We start from the raw sequence: 20,636 nt of genomic DNA on the forward strand, positions 1-20,636 counted from the left end.
TACTAGTTTCCCAGATTTCTGGTGGCACCTATACAATATCACTTCTTGCTCACTTGTAATATTGTGTAAGTTATCAGTGACATTTTAACAGACAAAAGAAAAGGCCTTTCATTATCCAGAACAGGGTGCTCGAATCCTGTTTGAATATTAACATCAGAGGGTTGTAAATACTTTTTAATTTACAGAATCATAGAATCATAGAATAGTTTAAGTTGGAAGGGACCTTAAAGATCATCTAGTCCCAACTCTCCTTCAATGGGCAGGAACACTAGATCAGGCTGTCCAAATCACAAGTAAGAAGAAAGAGGGTACACGTTGTAGTTAGACAGTATAACTGTAGCTTTCCCAGTGTGTGATTTGCCGCTATAACTCAGGACACTATATGTACAGGCAGGAAGCAGACTTGGGGAAAACAATACTCTTCTGATAATGGATGAAAAGAGACAATTTGCAAACTACTGTTGATTTCCATCCCTGTTTCAGTGCAAGAGCCTGTTATTGTTGTTGATGTATCATATGGCATTAGTAAGCCAAAGCTGAACACCAAGGCCTGAGAGGGAGGTCTGTGGTAAAATATTTGTCCGACAAGGAAGGTCATTGAACAGAATCAGGCCTAAATGGGTATAATCTACTCTAACAAGCACAGGAGAAAAATTGGATAAGTTATTAAATGACAAGCCTAGGGCTAAGCAGAACTATGATGAACATCGCTAACGATGAACCTCAAACACTGTACCAGGGAAATCATACTACATTCTTACCATGTAATGAAGAGATGAATAGAGACCTTAAACTTCTCCCAGCCACACAGATAAGCCCACAGTATGCAATGCAGAGCTGTGCAAAGATTCAGTAGATCTGTTTACATGAATGCATTTTAAGTATATTAAATTGCAATCTTAAGTCCTTCAGCCTGCTGCTCATAAAAGTGAATCCTTGTTGTGTTTGAAGATAGATGAATACATGGCAGATTTATTCAATGATATATTGCAATATGAAAACAGAATGCTGCATTCTTTCCAAATTTTTACTTCTTTCCAAGAGCAAATATGCATGATCTGACTTTCATTTTTCAGTTAAGTGTTTGCAAATTGGTTTTGCAGTATTCAACCTGCTTTAAGCATGTACTTTTGGATTCTTGTGCCTCAAGGGCAGAATCAATGATGAGTAATATTTCTGATAAATGTAGTTTAAAACAAGGTATTTATGCATTTCTGTTAAGAGGGAGAAAGCACTAGGTTGGATTTTGTAAAAGTAATTACTCTGGTTTTCTATAGTTACAGTTACCAAGGCAACTTCACTTTTCTATGAACAAATCTTCTTAAATATATCTTATCCTTAAAACAAGCTTGAAATGATTGGTTGGACTTAATACAAACTATGCATGCATAGTTTAATTTTCTCTGTAAAAAAAATGAAACCTGATCAAATATTTTACTGATCCAGTGCCTAGTAGGATGCTCCTGGTTGCAGTGTGATGGCCTCAGAGACCTTTCACATTTTTTTGCATTATAGCTGATGAAAAAAATAAGATGGAATAAAAAAGTGAGATTCTGCTGGCAGATTTGACTCTGTCCTTCCTTTGTGGTGCCTGAACTGAAGCTAATTCCTCCATTTCACCCTGGACTTATGTCAGTATTTCTGCATTCCACACCTGCTGAAGTGATAGGAAGTACTTAATACATACATTTCCTTATTTCTACTTCAGCAACATTCTTTTTTTTCCTTTCTCTAAGATTCTGAAACTGTATATATGTGGAGTTGGTTTTGTGTTCAAAATCAATCTGACCCACAATTTGTGATGATCAGTAAAGCATTTTTTTTTCTTTTATATAATGGGTTTGGTAAGTCTTTTCAAGTGTTATTTCCTTGAAAAGAAGTTGTAAAAGAGGAGTAGATCTTCACTGTGCTCTTTCTTTTTAATGGTATTTTACCTTCCCAAAATAATTGAAAATTTATTTATTCATGTATATTACCATAACCATGACAGCACTTGGTTTGAGATTATTTTCATCTATGTCAAGTCAAAAGGACGGCTTTGTAAAACAGATTTCTCTGCTATTCTGCTTTCTTTCTAGTCAAGTCTGTGAGCTCCGGAAGTTTTTCTAACTCTTCCAAATTTATTAACTATTAACAGATAGAAAATCACTTTAAGATACCTAAATGCCCTTTACTTTTTATACATCCCCTAAGAGTTCTTTCCCAATGTGTGGGGTCTGAGTGGGTGTTTGGAGACAGACTGTGCCATGTTCATTCTTCTACATCCAACACCAGCAATACCTGGGCTGTCTCAGTTACGGATGTTTGATAGGCATCTTAGCATGGTGCTTTGCCTGAGTTATTTATGATTATCTGTAGCTTTGTGTGCAAGACTGTGATTCTCTGAACTTAACACCGCTGGAAATGCAAGATGATCATTCTTTGTTCTGTGCTTGAGGTCCTGCTGAGCAAATTTTCTTGATCTTGGCACAAACTTCCTCTGCTGCGTGCTAAACTATCTATCCTGATGTAGTCTGCAGACCATAAGTTGTAGAGCTCTGGGTCTAATTAGAGAAACCAAGACTGTCTGGATTGGTGAGGATACCCCTGTTGCAGTAGAAAATACCATGAAGATACTTTCTGGTGAAAGAAGGAAGGCTGCTCAGAAAAAGTGCAAGTATAAGAAGACAGTGCCATTATAAAATTAATTGGAAAAGTACCTGCAGAAAGGGTTAAAAAATAAAATTAATTTGGGCAATAAAATTAACATTGTAGATGTGGTAAAAGAGGTGTTGTAGAAACAGAGGAGGAACTGTTCTTTTATTCTTCCACGTTTGTATGAAAATTATTCATGGTATGCTGGGAATTTCCTTACCCACCCAATATTTCAGTAAATTCTTGTACAGGGGAATTGGATGAAATATGGAAACAGATAATTTTTGTTTGAGTGGGTGGATGAAAGGAAATGAAGTTTGCAGAAAATAAGGACATATTACTGTGGTGGCTGTCACGAGAGCCTGAGCAATAGTTATAGAAAATTTGGGAGACAAAGAAACTAAATGAAATGCAAATTTTAAAGCAAATAGAGTAGCCAATAAAATACAGCTGAGTTAGCTGTAGAGCATTGACCTTGTCTTCTTAACTTCAAGAGTAGGATTAGAGAAGCACAGAAACACCTCAGAGTGCTTTCCTAAGAGACGCACAACTTTTAGCAAGCCCTGCAGAAAGTTATGAGAACAGCCCTGAATCAATTACTCACCTTTGGCCACAAAAGATAGCAAATTGCTGTTAAGATAAAATTCAAAACAGACAGGCTCATGGGATGAACTTTGAAAATGCCTATGGCTCAATATGTACAGATACCTATCTTCATGCATCCAGCAATGGCACAGCAGGAGTGAAACACAAAGCAAAGCAAAAGAGCATTTAACACATCCATGTGTTTTATAGTTCAGACTTTGATCATCTCCTATTTAATTGAAGGAATATAAGCAAGCCGGCCTTCTTATTTCAGCATTTGTAAAATTAATTGGATAGGATCAAACATATTTTCCTGTCCTCTTTATCATCCTTTTCCCTCTCTGATTCCTTTGACATGTATGAGTTTTGGTTTTAGCTCTGCAAGCAGTGAAATCAGTAGCCATTCCTTTTTCCTGTGGGAGCAAGATCCATCATTAAGGTCTAGCTCCTGTGAAAGCTCAATCTTCCACACCATATGCCTCTCCTGCTGATTCCCTAGTTACAGCAGAATGCATGCACTTGTATGACAGGAGGCTGAGGCCGTGGTCAGGAAGTGACAGCTGATCTCAGAGGCAGCCCGAGCCATTACTATGGAGGGCGATAAATATTAAGCAGCAGACTTCACGCTGTACTCTGAGTTCTTTGGGCAGTCAGTGTAGAGAATAGAGCACCAAGGTAATGTGTTCACAATGACCTGTATTGCCTTGCAGGTAGGTTGCTGAGCTTTGCACCTGCTTTTTTTTTTTTGCTATTTGGCTTCATTCCCAGATATGATCCTGCTGATAACCATTGAAGTTAGATGGGATGGAATACAAACATCAACCCTACTATAAGCCTCCTCCAGGAAGGGTCTGAGTGGCTCCTTGGAGATCAGCTGCCTCCTATTTATGTAGAAATTGTTGTCTCTCAACACCACAGGGAAAGTTTATGATTTTATCCGTTTACAATTTCACACACAAATTGAATGAACAAGATTGCCCACAACTTTTAATGCATGTTTGGTTAACATCATAGATACTCCATTTGCGAGCTGCTGAGACATGCGACCTAGTCTTGATAAGATGTTGTTGTTTAATCTGGCAATTTGTTCCAGCATGTCTTTTCCTGATCTGTGCTCAGCTTCTTACGTTAAATATTCTGTTTCTTGCAAGAAGAACCATATATATTCTGAGAGGATTCTGAAAACACTTTTCCTTGCAGAAAGTATTTGTAATTGTAAAACCTGAAATAGCTTTTCAGCTTTTCTAAGGCATAGCTTTTAGTATTCAAGACAACAGTGTCCCAAGATATCTTTCAGAAAATCATCAGGCATGAAGACATTCTCATAAACTTTATTTGTATTTTTTTCCTTCTTAGAAAAGAAAAAGGGTTAGAATATTTATTCATAAATTATCATTTTTAGAATTTCTTCTTCTTATTTTAATAAACTTAGGTTAATCAGCCTCATCTGAACTTTACTTTGGGCATTCTATTGTGCAAAGTACAATATTGGTACAAAAAGTACTACAGTATTCTGTTGCGTTCCTGATTACTCTTTTCTCTAAGTAATTTGAAAGAATAATTTTATCACATTAATTTTGAATAGAGCAAAATCCAAGAAAGTATAATTTCACATGAATTTCAAGTAGAAAGTATTATTTATTTTAAACATCAATAAATGCTGCATTTTTCTGAAGAAATTCTTGCAGAACTTTGGGTACAAGTATCAACAATAATCCTTCAAACTTCATCTTGATCTCCTTTTACTGAGTGTCTGAGGAGAACTCTCCTACAACGTCAGTTTCTTTATATCAGTTCTTAATTAAACACAGATGAATGCTTCAGTCTTACCTATTTATGTCATTCACACAATACTGCCAAAATCTATCTAGCTAAAATATTCAGAAAAGTCATTAAAACAATCTACCTGCTGGAATAAGAATGGCTTACGCATCCAGCAGTTTTTGCTCATTACAGTCTTTATTTTCAAAGAAGATTATTTTTATCCCATGTCTGCTCTCATCAGATTGTTATAATGAAGTTGATGTATGTAAATTCTATAATGTATTTCAGATTTTCTGAAAATTAATCAAGAGATCTTGTTTATTTTGCAGTTTTTAAATATTTCATTTATTTTCAGATAAAATGGATGTGTAACAATGTCCCTATGTTCCTGTGTCTAAATACTCAATTTATAGAAAAAGGCACTTTCTCATTGAGCATTTCACCATGTACACATTTCAGATGGTGATGTTTAACTTTTGTGACTGTCTCCTTTCAGAGCAGAAAACACAGAACTGCAATAGTAACAAGTTGTGCTTGTTGTGGTCCATCTCTGACTTCTGATGATTTTAAATTGCTCTGTCACTCTTGCCTTCACATAGTATGTTCAAAATTCTACCTGAAAAAGACCAATTTTCAATTACACGCCTAGTGAAAGAAGCTGGGGACTGGATACTTCGCCGTTTTTTGAAGTGCCATAATTAAGCACTTCTTTCTGGCATTAGCTTTCTGCTTCATCAGTTGTGCACTAAAAGACTTCAAGGGTTTGATACAAAGATTCTGAAGATGCATTAAAACACAAGCAGCTGATCATACGCTTCCCGTTTTTTCAAACAAAATTCAGACATGGCAAAAATTTTAGTGCTACTGTATTTTAACAAAAAAGAGTGTGCATTGGTTTGGAGTGAAAAGAGAGGCATAGAGGTGATAGAACGTCTCTGCTATGAGGATAGGCTGCGAGAGCTGTGGTTGTTGAGGTTGGCGAAGAGCAGGCTCCAGCTATGCCTTTTAGTATTTCAACAAGGTGGCTTATAAGAAAGATGGGAACAGACGTTTCGGTGGGGTCTGTAGCGATAAGACAAGAGGTAAAGATTTTAAACTAAAAGAGGGTACATTCAGGCTAGATACAAGGAAGGATTTTTTTATGATGAGGGAGATGAAACACTGGAACGGGTTGCCCAGAGAGGTGGTAGATGCTTCATCTCTGGAAATATTCAAGGTCAGGTTGGATAGGGCTCAGAGCCACCTGATCTAGTTGAAGATTTCCTTGCTTATTTCAGAGGGGTTGGATTAGAAAACATTCAAGGGTCCTTTCCAACCCAGACCATTCTATGATTCTATGAAAAACTTACCCATTAAACCACTGAAAGTAGAAAACTCATATATGCCAAAGGGAAAAACCCAACCATAGTACAAGACATAAAAGAGAGGGATTCTCCTCCCTTCCTGGAGCTGCTCCACTACGTGTCTGAGGTGGACGGTTATCATCCCCGTGAAGCCTGTCAGATTTTTATGCGTATGCCAATATTAGCCTTGTTCACATTCTCAGACTTAACTGAAAAATGTTCTTGATTATGAAAGGACAGGTAGATTTTCCAGACCAGTAGTCATCTAATTAGAAGGACATGGCTTTCCTGAAGAGATAGGCAGCAATCAAGGGCTACAAAAGGAATTAAGGCTATTTCAGGTCAATGCATCCCAAGAGTTAAGGAGATTATGCCCACTTCTCATTCTAGACATCTGATCAAAAGGGACAGTCCTTGACTCCTGGTGGCACTTAATCTAATCCTAAACCACTTTCTTGACTATTTAGAGAGCCTGTTTCTTGTATAGGACAGCCTCACCAAAGGACAGATTTTCAAAGTTCAAATGAAAATAGTTAGTTCTGCTTTGTGAGAGAGAAATGGATTAGATGATCTCTAGAGGTCCCTTGTAATTGCATCCTTTATGATTCTGTAGGCATTAAGCAAAGTTTTCAAAAGAGTTTAAGAAATTCCCAACTGATTTCTGTGGGACTTAGTCACTTAACCTGCTTAAATTCTTTTGAACATTTTGTTAGGTGCCTACCAAAAACTTGCAATCTGCCCTTCCATCACTTTTCATATTTTTGTCACGTACATTTTGATAGAGTTTGATCTCATCAAGGCAAAGATGCATAAGCAGAACGCTGTCGGACAAATAATGATGTATGCATTTGAGAAGCTACATGGCAAACTCCTGTGGGGCAAAAATATCCTATATTTAATGGAATGCTCAAGCTTTAAACAGATTCTGCCCAAATATTTTCTTGCTGTTTCTTAAAAATCACTCTGATATGTTGCTTATTGTACTGATTCTTCATACTTTCCCTAGAAGCTCTGCATGTTTAAATATGTATATAATACATAACAATCTGTTCATTCTGCAAGTCTACATAAACCATCAATTGAAATCTAACAAATTCCAAACTGAAACAGAAGTTTTGGATGATTTTTTTCCCCTTACTTGGAATTTCTGGCATTGTACAGAAGACTATTCCGATATGGTCCTGCAGTTGCCTATAAACAATTGCTGTTAACAGCACTAAGCTAAAATTCCTAGTTTTCACAAGAGACAATAAATTGCCCTAGAAAAGTGTATCTCACACACTTTTTCTTTCCATTGTCAACCAAACATCTCAGACATTTATATCTCATTACGTACTTATGACCTTGTCTTGCCTCGTGTGACTGAACACCCACCAACAGTTTTCACTTCTGCCAACTCTGCGGCGGTCCAATACAAAAATAATATGCAACGTCACCACAGTTTTTACTTGTTGATGGCATACAATTCTCTGTCAAATTCAGGTTGGAAACAATTGCTTTGTGAAGTCCTTGCTGAGATTTGTGCACCACAAACATGTCACTAGGAAAATATATCAAAACCTCAGCAACGAATAGCATTTCTCAAAACTTAAAACCACTGAGCCATATCTTAGCTGTTATGAATTGGCACAGATCCCCCAAAGTCAGAAGTGCTGTGCCAATGCACCTAGGCTGTAGAACTGATCCACAATCTTTAACTGTCACTGAGCAAAGTTACAGGACCTTGTTACTTCGCTTTTAATCTTATGCCAATGAATTTCTTTTTCCAGAATAGAAAGCCCAGATTTTTTAAATATACTGTTAAATAAATATTGACATTTAAAATGTCTGCAGTACCTTTTCAAAGCAGCGGGTGGCACTTGCAGAGCAACAATATTCTGTGGTTTATCTTCCTTTACAACATTTACAGTGGTTAATCGCCGTTTGTTATTTTGGACAAATGATTTTTTTATAGGATATAGCATTCAGATTGAGTTCAAGTTGACTGGACTGAGTCATTTTGCTTGCCTGTAGTCTGTCCTGCCAACAGCAGCAGTGAAAGGTGCCAGCACTTGTGGAAGAAGCACTATCTGCAGATCTCCTGATTCTGTGTCTACTACTGGCATATCTGTGTAAATATACTCAAAGGAATGTCAGATCCAAGACATGAGTTTTGTTCATGGCTGTGTAGGAGCACAAGCTTTCCATCTAAAACCTTTTCACCCAGAAAGTAATACTGGTAATTTGCTGACCTTTCACAGCTGTTCCTTACAGATTAAAGTAACCTGCAGGATTTCTTTAAAATGCTATGCTGAAAATATATTTAACAGTAATCAGATGCTGTTAGGTGATTCCAGGACAGTTTGTCGTGCTAAAAAATAATGCTTTATAGGAGAAGGCTATAAAACACTGTTATTTCTGTACTGGGTATACTTATAGGCTGCATAAAGAAGTCAATAAGTAAATAAGTAAATAAATAAATAAAGGCTAATAAAGATACACTGTGAGTGTCCTCGAAGTGTGTCATGATCTGTAATAAAAGGCCCAGCAGGCTAAACAGATATAGACTAAAATAACCTCAGTAGTGTATAATACACTTATTTAATTCCACATAATTAGATCAAGTAATGTCTTTTGTACATTAACACGGTTAATAATTTCCTCTGCAACATCCAAGGACTCAGCAGTTATCAGAAGTTTTAATTGCCAGCCTCCTTCTACAGCAGCATGTTACATATAGACATTACTAAACAAAACACTGATCATCACCTCTATTTTCTGTTTGTACAGTTCCATTGCATTTGCCTGTTGTGCTATGCAAATTTGGAAAATTAAATGGGAAGCAGTGTTTTATTTATCCAATAGAGAAATAGAGACACATTTTAAAAGTCTATAGCAATGTTTGATCTTCTTTAACACACATATTGACATATGCGTGCTGCTGTTTGACTGACTGCTGGCTCCTTTAAATATGAGAAGCTGATGAATCATGCATATTTAAAAATATTATCCTGTATTGCTGCTTCTGCATATTTTAAACTTAAGATAAATTCACCAGGGTTCTGCTGAAGCAAGGACTCCTAAAGCCTAAAGAGCAATATGACAACCATCATCTTCAAAAGCTTTAATCTTTGGAAGTGTCTGGGTTGTGTTATCAATTCTATTTTGAACCACTGAGATCCATAGGCACCAACGTGTAGGATCTTGTGCATGTTCATGTATTCCTGGATTAAAGGACTGGATACCTGGTTCCAGTCTGAATTCCATCACAACGCAGCGGCAGAAAAGATGTTAACAAACCTTCAAAACTTCACCTAAGCCTCAATCCATTGGGTACACTTAGACCAGGGTCAATGCCCAAGTGCTGCCTCAGGAATAAGTTTTACAGCAAGTCTTTCTGAAAAAAAACTGCAGGAAAAGTAAATGCACTTTTTGCACAAATAACCTGGTGCAACACCCTATGTTCTAGTCCCTTTCCCCATTCCTGTATCTTCTTAAGCATTTATTTGTTTGAGCATCACTGAATAAAATTCAAGAACAGCTTTGGCAGGAGAAACTAGAACCCAGTCTTTTCTCCACCATTTTAGTGGCTTATGACATGGGCTCCTTCTTACTGCTTCACTTCATCTCTCTGGCTCCGGATGTTGCAAATCCGGCTGTGTGGTGGCCAATACTAGGGTACAGCACCACCCCTGCAAATTTCCAGCAGACAACTAGGACGTTCATTGAAGGCATCAAAACCAGTGTCAAATAATTGCTAGGGAGGCACGCAAGGGGTTTAGCAGTATGCTTTTATGGAAGACATCATCCACTGCCTCCATTTTTTGTTAGTCTTGCTGCCTAGAGGGAGGATTCAGCAGTCCTTGGTAGATGAATGCTAGATGCAAGTAGCCCTTCGTCTACACCTGCTAGCAGCTTTTCTTAAGGTGTTTTTCCTTGCTGGCTGTAGATGGTTTAACACTTGGCGTAGAGAAGTGCTAAGTGCATCGGTCCCACTGCCAGCCTCCTTGTAGAGTCCGTCAAGAAGTCAACTCCTCACTCCCACTTTTCCAGGGCATATTCCCTCATTGACAGCCTGGGTGGATTTCCCTACTTGGGCTGCACACTTAATGCTGAGATGTTGTGACTCCTGTTTCAAACACCTAATGGAAGTGGTCCATTCCATATAGGAAGCTGTAGAAAATTTCAGGAAAAACTAAGTGCCCCAGCCTTTTTTTCAGATGAATAAAGCCTGGATGTTCGAAAGGAAATTAATGCTTTCTGTGTTTGAAATCTTTTTCACTTTCTAAGATGTTAATGAGCAAAAAATTGTTATTAGAAATAAATGGGCACAACACATCAGTAGGCAGCACGCTTTTTTTGCTCTGATGTTTGATATAATTGCAATTATTCTAAAGCAATTATTTGTAACAGGAAAAAAAATGAAACAAAAAAGCTCTTTTTCTACCTTCTTCATTCCCATAAGTTTGATGTTCCTAGTTGAACCCTAAAAAAATTATTAACTAACACATTACAAAAGCATAGATACTGCTATGGTTCAGAATTTTTTTACACAATCCCAATAAGGAGAAAATTCAATTATCTAGGATTCCAGGTATTAATCACTGACATTAGAAGAAAAAATATATGAGAGAGTTGACGTTGCTTTCACCATTTTCAGTTATATCTAAATCCGTAATAAGGTACTATGCTGATAAATCCACTAAACGTGTGCTGAGATACTGCAACTGAGTTAAAAACTACACAAATATATTTTAATTTATGAAATATTTACCCCTACACAATATTTAATATAATGGTGTATCCCATACTGTGATTTTCAGGTTTTTTTGGTATTAACCATATCCAGGCAATGAAATAATTTTTTTTGTTTAATATTCAAATGCTCAACAATTATGTTACTATTTTTGACTCTTACCTGGAATTACAATACTTTATTTCAGTTTTCAAGTTCCAGGCACTTTTAAGAAACCTACAGCATCTCAAAACAGTGGTTTTCTCAAATCATCTATGTTCTTACTTCCATAGGCTGTACAGAGATGGGTTAGGACTTCAGAAAGGTTAAAGGGGCCACACTTGAAAAGGGAAGTGTTAGAAAAGAGACTGTAGCTTGCTGTTACGTCTGCCTTAAAAAGCAATAACCATGTTACTAAGAACAGCCAACATAATTAACAAGTTTTAAGGTATTTTCCAGGCTTCTATTTTTCTCCAAAGTAAGACATTTTACTGTGAATCAGAGTCAATCTGAGTCTTGAGAGAAGTTCTAGCAAAATTGTTTGTGGAGTGACACTGGATTTGAGGTAGTGTTTTAGAAATGCATTGCTTACATCCTTAGGCCAGACACAGATCAATTAAACAAATCCAATATTTATAATAAATAGTTTTAAAGAAACGTGCTTAAAGATCCCATTTTGTGTCGATCAAAACCAAAGCACATATTGCTGGAGCTGCTGTATCTCTCTCAGCCATTTGTTTCACGATAACGATCTCCAAACAGTTGACAGAGTTAAGTCTTAAAAGGTGCCAGAGGCTTTCTGTTCATCACAGGTTCAATTCATCAGCTAAATTCTCAAGCTCTGATTTGTTCCTTCATTTGCCGTGTTTGTTACTAATTGCTTAGGAATTAAGTGCTTATATTTTCATTTATCTCTGTCCTTTCATTTAAAGTCCAGGAAGTCCTTTCCACAAAAATAAGCCTTAAAACACTATACATGACCAGAGGCTAACACAAGTATGTTTTGCTCACCACAATCTGTGCTCTACATTGGGGTGGGGCAAAAGGGAAAAATAGGATAGTGAAGACGGCAAAAGCAAGAACCAGCAGGCAGCCCTGGTTTCAGGAGGAACAGGAGACCTACTTCCATCTCACTTAACAAGTGGTAATGGTTTTACATTGAGAGAGGGTAGATTTAGATTAGTTATTAAGAAATTTTTTACTGTGAGGGTGGTGAGGCACTGAAACAAGTTGCCTTGAGAAGCTGTGGAATTGTTCAAGGTCAGGTTGGATGAGGGTTTGAGTAACCTGATCTAGTGGGATGTGTCCCTGCCCATGACAGGGGGATTGGAACTGGCTGATCTTTAAAGTTCCTTCCAACGCAAACTGTTCTGTGATTCTGTGATCTAAGATTTGTGAGCTGGCTCTTCAGTATAGTCAAGACATCTCCAGAATATGATCTAGCCTAGGGAAAATCAGAAGTGGAGAAAGAGTAGCAGGGATCAAGACAGAGGTGTAACTTGGCCAACCAGAGAAGAAAAGAAATCTGTAATAAAGGGTAATATTAATAGTAAAAAAAGTAATAATAATAAAGTAATAATAAAAAAGTAATAATAAAAAGTAATGATAAAGTAATATAATAATAAAGTAAAAAATAATAAAGTAAAAATAAGTAATAATAATAAATTAAAAATAATAAAGTAATAATAAAAAAGTAATAATAATACTAGTGCTACTAAACAAAACTATCTGCTTTATCTCACATAGAACTAACAAAAGATTGGGATAGAAAGGCTCAGAGCTGCAAGATAAGGCTAGAATTTTACATGTACCTCAAGGAATTAGCTCTGTATGACCTTTTTGATGTTTTCCACCACCCTTTTCCTGGAAAATAACACCCTTGCCACAGACTGTGAAAACAAGCTTTATGACAGAAAACACTGTATGTTTAATTTTATATACACTAAATCTTAGTGTTTTGTTGGTCTGTCAAATACACAGGCTATATTTTACAGCCATTAAAAAGTACACTCTCTTTTTCTTAATTTTATAGCTCCGTAAATCTGTTTTCAGCATCAGAGCAAGGAACCTTCTGGAAAAAGAGACAGCAATCAATAAAATTCTAAGGTAAGAGTCAGCAGTGATTTGATATTGTTTTGACTGTCTTCTGATTTCTTTTTCATGAATGTTACTGTATATATAATATTTATAATAGTGTATCCTTTTGTAGTAAACTACTGCCTTCATAATCAAAGATAAATTGCTCTTTCCTCTGGATATATTATATGCTTGAACAGCAACAAGAGAGAAGTTGTTCTTCAGTATGCATTTGGATTGTGTGTCATGCAGAAAGATCATTTTTCAGCTCTTTTCACATCTTCCTTCTAAATTAACCAAAAAATGTCTTCCCATAAGCAGTGTTATTTTGCTTAAAGAATTCCAGCCAAATGCTTGTATATATATGCACACGAACATTCACGGCCGTACACAAAAAAGCATAAATGACAGCTAATCATATTCCAAGTAGGAAATGTATAATGAGGACTTCAGAAATGCGACTTCTGTAGAAGAATTTCCTGAATGTCTTAATAATATCATTCATTTTGGTACTTCATATCAAGTAAGTACTCAGCACTGTAAGTAAGTAATGCACTCCTAAGTCTCTAAGAATCCTGTCTAAAGCTACCATGTAAAGACAACACCATGCTGCAGTGTTTTGAGCTACCTTTGGTTTTACTCTAGAGTTACTGTCATTGATATGAGGTGCATTAGCAATGTCAACAACTTAAATATTGTTCTTTTTATATATATACTTATATCCTCATCAAAGCAGGTGCATCTCCAGAATATTGTGAATTACTGGTCTTAGGTAAATTAGCAGTATAAACAGTACAGCTATGGAATTAGGTTAAGTATGACAGTGGTTTATGAGGAGCAGTGCACTAGGAATTCAGTGTGAAGTTTCTTGAAAAGTGCTGTGTAATTACATGCCATTTGAGAAATATTACAGCTCTAGTTGGTTTTAATACTCTCTAAGAATACAGCACAGGGACAACTGCAGAAATCAATGTGAAACTTTATCTGTCTTTAAACCATGGTAATAAAAACATGAACAATTGCTAATTCAAATTAATCTCCTTGTCAAAATATTATTGAGAATTGTAACTACAAGACCATAAGTATTCCATTTTAACAAACTGTTTGTAGGTATTTTTTTCAGTTACATGAATGTACCTTGATTTTACAGGCATTACTGTCACAGATGGACCTATTAAATGCAATTCTCTTTGTCCTAATCAAAAAAACTTATAAAAATATGGTTTTAGACACAAGCAGTGTTTCAGTAAAACATTTGTAATGAAATTCTGTTATAGTACAACTATTGTAATTTTATTGACACCTCTAGGGTTTAAAAATGTCAGTTTGTTTGATGTGTTTCTTATACTGTACCACAAAGAAAACATGTACACAAAGAGAATACTCCACTTTTTTAAATTTGATATCTTAAAAGAAACACCTGTGATGTCTGTAGGGGCTCTATTCTTTCTCACATCATAGAAGAAAAAATTGAATCCTTCAAATTCAGAATTCTGATGAACTCTTCCATGAATATAGAACTTTCTCCTTTCAGAAGTCTGAAGCAGAGTGGGAGGACAATCCAAGCAAACCATTGTCTGGACTTCATTAAGTTCTCAGAGGTACCAGGACAGAATCAGAAATCAAACCTTCCAGTTTCAATCCTGCTGACTTCCACTTAGTCCTTCCAAGCATGGCTACTGCCAAAGTTCTGTGTCTCAGAGGACCTCTCATCAGTTCACCTGAATTCCTCTGAAGAAAAGTTTCAGAGGCAGAAGAAAAAACTTTCATTTACTAATCTATTAATTTCTTTAATTAATGGATTTAATCTATTAATTTAATCTACATTTACTGTGCTTTCCCATCTACTTCCTGGGTCATCAGTGATGAACTTTTGAAGAACACAGAGAAAAGGGGGAAAACTTCTATGAAGTAAAAAAAAAAATGGGATCACATGTCTTCTATTGCTTTCTTGGGATGCTTTTAAGTTATTTACAAAGAGGCAATCTTAGTCTCCTCCTGGGAAAAAGGAACAAATACTATTTATTGTTCCTTATTATTGCCTCAAAATTGCTAAATAAGCTTTGTGACATCTTCAATGTATCTCTTCCAGCATAAGAAAATTGTGTATCCGCTGGGCATGCTAACCAGGGATGAGAGCATGGCCAGGGATGGGCCTGAACACTCCCAGTGTTTCCATGTTGATGACAGTGTTGCAGGGGAGTTTTACAGGGAAAGAAATCTTAAAGGTACAGGAGCAGTCTGTCCCCATGTGCCAAAAGACAAGCTGGGGAGGAAGAAGAGCAGTCTAGCTGAACAGAGAGCTTTGACTAGAATTCATACAAAAAATAGGCAGTTTATGACCTTTGGAAGAAGGGACAGACAACTCAAGAGGACTACAAGGATGTTGTCAGGTTATGCAGGGAGAAAACAAGAAGGGCTAAAGTCCAACTAATCTGGCTCCTGCCATGAAAGACAAAAGTGATTGTTTTCTTGTTTCCTTCTGAAAGTCTTTAAAGGAAAAAACAAAAACATGGAAAAGAAAACCCATTAATTATCCAGGTTGCATTAATAATTAATTTTATTTTACCAGTCAAGTTCAGATTTCCTTAAAAAATAGTATTTTTCCCCAACAGTGGTGTAGCTGTGGTGAAAATATGCATTCCGCTTGCTATTCAAGCAGTGCCTAACTGAACTAACTTTATAAAATGAAAGAGAGAAACTCTAGAACACCTATCATCGGGTGAACTTCCCATGAATGTCAGGTTGTCACATTTTACCGTGTATTCCCAGTTAGATGGAAGAGAACTTAGTATGACTAAGTAAGGATAATTGAGTGTTTTGCTGAAGCATACCACGTGAATAAGACTTCAGTGTGAGCACGTTGCAGGGGGAACAAGAGTAAAAGTACATAGTAATATATACAGTTGCTGCAGTTACTACATAAGTATTCACTCATTAAAATAAAACAGAAAAACAACAGATCGGTGCTATGTTGGAATGCAAGAAGATGAGTGAACGCTTGTTGCAGAAAGGATGCCTCCCTAAAAAGTCCAAGCATGAACCATATGCATACAGTCTGCAAGAAACCTCAGAATATCCATTAAAGGTATAGTATTTTTGAAGTACCTGTCAAAGCATTTAACATTTTACATTAGCTCTAAGAATGCCACATGAACACTCTGTCCACTGCTTATTTTTCAGGAGTTCCAAAGCGTGGAATAGTTTGAAGGACTTCTAAAGTTCGGACCTCGAATTGTTGAGGTAATACAAACTATGTGATGTTCCAGTATTGTTCCGTATGATCTTCACCTGTAGCCTGCCTTTCTCATAAGCCACCAAATCGCATTTTCTTTTTCAGGATACTGTATTGTATTTGTGCTTTTTGGAGCAAATTTGGAGCATGTAGTTAGCTGCTGGACTGTTTTCAGAGTTCTGTAAAGCAAGTACAGCCTAGAAGCTTGACATGTTTCTTGTATCTTCTTCTGTGTTTCATAACTTTTATTCCTCCATAAGTGAAAGTGATCCTATCTAGTATTTCATAGAGATAGTATAACAAGATGGAAGGAACAATTTTGCATAAAAAAAAGGTAATTTATCCTTCATTGGTTGTAGAAAGATCAAAAGATTACGACCAGCTACAGCTACATGAAGACGTATCAAGTCAAGAAAACGTTTTTTTAACTCCAGTTTGAAAATCACATAGGACTAAATATTTAACACGGTGGCACAAATTGTCCTGGCTGTGGGATTCACCTCCAGACTACCAGATATGTCTGTGAGCTAAGTGATGATCTCTGTCATCTAGTTGACAGAAGTCTAGCCAGTATAGTCAGTGGAGCCCAGTGGTATCTTTAGCTGACTGCTTTGTCTTTAGACGCCAACTTTACTATTGCTTTAATAGCTTACAAACATAATGAAATTAATTAATTGACCAAGAGCTCAGTGAAGTTGTCCACATATGGACATCTAGTAATGTATAAGATGCCAGAGTATAACCAAAACGTCCTCTTGAGGACAGCAAGAAATACAGAAAATTGTAGGGGATCCAAACGCTTCTGGAACAGCAGCTGGAGGCAAGACATAATACTGCAAGGCACGTGACACTCACCACCTCTGTACAACCAATTTACTTGAGTCCTACATCTCCACTGAAAGCTTGGACACATGGCTCACACGTAGGCACAAAAGTAAGCACATGAGTGTACGTATCTAGAAGTAGAAAACAGATTGTACACTTTGAAATTCACAAGTATGCAATTCTAAAAACTTCATGGCACCTGCCTTCTTTTTCAAAAGTCCCCCAAAGATCTGCAACTCTAGGTGTTCAAACAGCTGAAAAAATGTACACATCCTGAGTCAAAAGGGTAATAAAGCAGGGCTTTTCCTAAGAGTTAATCCAAGGAAGTTTAAGGTACTAATTTCCCTCAAATGGAGAATGTTTGGAGAGAGATTGTCAAAAGTAGCCATGGCCTTTTCAGCACAGCATCTTTTTCTCTGAAAACACAAAGTTTCTTTGCAGTTTCTTGATAAAAATGTCTGATCCCTGTGCTAGACAACAGGCTTTTCATTATTTCTCTGTTGACTTCAGTAGGCGCTGTAGGGCTTCCAGAGTTATTGAAAATGAAGCAATGGACATAAATTCTAAATATATGTTTAGGAACCTAACTTAAGCAGAGATCATAGACCATCCTAAACATCTTTCTACAGGTGTTACTATTTATGCATGCCCATTCTTTAAAGTGTAGTTCTAAATGTTTTTTATTATGCTATTAATAATCAAATAAGCCATCTTGTTCATTAGTCAGGTGAAGAATTTATTGCTTAAGCATTTAATATTCTCTTTTAGAGTTTATGTAACTTGGTAGTCAAGTAATTTGTGGACAAGGAAATGAAAAGTTTCTGTGCAAGTCACTTTTCCATGTCAAGAAAATAATTTCTAGCTGTTAAAAGAAGCTGTGAAATTTATATTTACAGGGGAAAAAAAAAGATAAGTTACCCTCTTTGTCACAGCAAGAAGCCTCTATACAGAATTTAAACTCCAGAACTTTCCATTGACTCTCCTGGGAAAAACTGGTTTGTCATTTTAATGGAGTTAGGTACAATCTATTTTCAGGAAATAAATTTATCTGGCTTCTTTTTTTATAAGGAAATTGCACAGTATTTAGGTGATATCTCTATTGTCTCCTGTGACAGTGTTATGTAGTATCTGACTCCAGAATATAATGCTTAAAATCCATTGGTATTAAAATGGTCGTGAATTTGCTAAGATAAGCTGTGTTTTGTAAGACATGCAGTAATTTTCTGAAATGACATGATGCTTCAATTCAGTGTACTGTAACATAATGTCTTCCCTAACAAGTGTATAACAATGTATTTTCCTAGCATGCTACTATGATTGGCAGTGATGACATTGGCAAGAATTCTAAATTTCTCATTTTTGTTTCAGATCTCACTTTGGATTCCTACTCTTATCATTTATGTGTCCAAATCCAAAAGGAGAATAGTGGAGAAGAATGAAAAAAAAGTGGGGAAAGAATATGCCTGGAACACCTTTTGCCCTCAAGCCTGATCATCCCATACTGTGAAGGATTATCTTACCTTCATAGCAGGCTGGAGAATAGGGTGGTTTCTGTAATAGCATGCAGCTTCTTTCATGCTTTCAAAAAAATGAAGATTCAATTCATTAAAAAGTATGAAATATTTCCAGCTGTGTCTTGTGTTTCTCTGAATGACTGCATAACACAAAATGACCAATAAGGCATGCGCTGTGTAAACTTAAAATTGCAGCATTCCTGGGAGTTAAAATATTTTTCCAATGTTGAAATTCCATTTCTCAGCCATCAGAGGATTTGTGTGAGCTCTTTTAATGGAAACCTCTCTTTTTTCTTAAACAAATCTATTTCAATGTAGCCATCAAAATAAAGATATGCGTGCTTTAGCTGTAGCACTCTTACTAAACAACAAATACTCATTTCTGAAAAAAAAAAATGTGTAAAATGAAAAATGTGTTTTTCATGAAACAAATGAGCAAACCAGTGAAAAAACCCACACAATAAAATGCTGCAAGTTCAATGCATTCCCAAATAGAGGATGTTTCATATTACAGGATATCAGCGATGCACAGCTTTTCATTTTGAACCATATATGGTCCAAGTTATGTAGGATAACACTAACAATATGCTATAAGTCTTCAGTGTGTACATAAATAATTTGCCACATACAGCCCTGAAAGGGAACTGCCCTACAATCACAGCTGTACTTGTACTATTGCCATCTTTACGGCTGAGAATCTGTTTTCACTGGTGATTAGTGCATTGCTTGACCCTTTTCACACCTAGTGAAGTCTTGAGGGACCATAAATTCTACGACAAAATAAAAAAAACTTTAAAGACAACCCTTTCTGAGGTGTGGAGAAGAATCATTAGGTGACCAGTTATGTTGCAGAATGGGAACCACTGCCTTGGAAACATGTTTTCATAGAAAGTCCATTTTTGTTTTATTGTTATTGTCGCTTAAACTCTCCACTTGTTTCCCAGAAAGCCAAGCTGACTTGTTTGAAGACACTAGCTCAGAATTTATCATTTATATCTGTGTTATCATCATTATATTTTTTCATAGAGCCTGCACTAGACAACGCATGCTGAGTGGATCGTTTGAGGGGCAGCCTGCAAAGGAAAGGTCAATACTTAGTGTCCAGCATCATATACGACAAGAACGCAGGTAAACATGGAGAGAAAAGATGGTTTAAAAATATTTTTAAAATAAAGGTGACAAAAATAATTGAATTTGAGTAGTACCTAATGTGAAAAACTAAAAATAGTTGCTGAATTCTACATTCCCTGTTGTAACTATAATGAAATTCATTGTACTGCACAAATGGAAAAAATGCCTTTTTATTTCAAATGTCATTTCCTTTGCCATCTACAAAGCTATCAATTTAAAGATCAGAAGGAAAGAAATTGGCTTATGTTAGAGCAAATTGAAAACAATTGAAGAACATATAAGCTTCTGATGTTAGCGAGAGAAAAATGATAAGAATGTGAGATATTGTGTGGCTGGAGAGCAGTGCTTTATAATGGCCATCCTCTAAAGGTCAAAATTTCATCTTGAGATGTATTGTTAAATTGATTATGATTGTTTCAGGTCACTGAGACATGGTTCCAACAGCCAGCGAATCAGCAGAGGAAAATCTCTTGAAACATTGACTCAAGATGTAAGTCCTCGTAGAAATGATGGTTTCAATTTGAGAATGTAAGAAATAAGAATATGTACTACATAAGAAATGCTTGTATAAGACTAGTGTCTATCTGTGATCTTGTTTACAATTTGTCTTTTGAAATCGTGAAAGGAAATCATAAAACAAATACTTTAATTGTGTTAGAATTATCATCAAAATAATTGGCATGTTCAATTCACTGATAGACTTACTGAGATAGATTCACTGGAGCTGTAAATACTACATTAAAACACAACAATTGCTAGCCAGGACACTTCAAAAAGCCTTATTCCAAATTACACAAATCACTTAGGCTGGAAAA

The 20,636-nt window shown here is 36.3% G+C and overlaps 1 protein-coding gene across 5 annotated transcripts in view; it reads left to right on the forward strand.

The window, feature by feature from the left end:
- The window catches only part of NALCN (sodium leak channel, non-selective), a 229,008-nt gene that overhangs the window by 174,146 nt on the left and 34,226 nt on the right, over window positions 1-20,636 (forward strand). For all 5 annotated transcript variants that reach the window (XM_054085381.1, XM_054085371.1, XM_054085388.1 and 2 more), the window contains 3 exons: window positions 13,073-13,146; window positions 19,717-19,818; window positions 20,242-20,311. In XM_054085381.1, the coding sequence (XP_053941356.1) occupies window positions 13,073-13,146; window positions 19,717-19,818; window positions 20,242-20,311 (246 nt within the window). The remainder of the gene's footprint in view (window positions 1-13,072; window positions 13,147-19,716; window positions 19,819-20,241; window positions 20,312-20,636) is intronic.

Source organism: Cuculus canorus, chromosome 1 (genome assembly GCF_017976375.1).
Source record: "Cuculus canorus isolate bCucCan1 chromosome 1, bCucCan1.pri, whole genome shotgun sequence".
NCBI classification, from domain to species: Eukaryota; Metazoa; Chordata; class Aves; order Cuculiformes; family Cuculidae; genus Cuculus; species Cuculus canorus.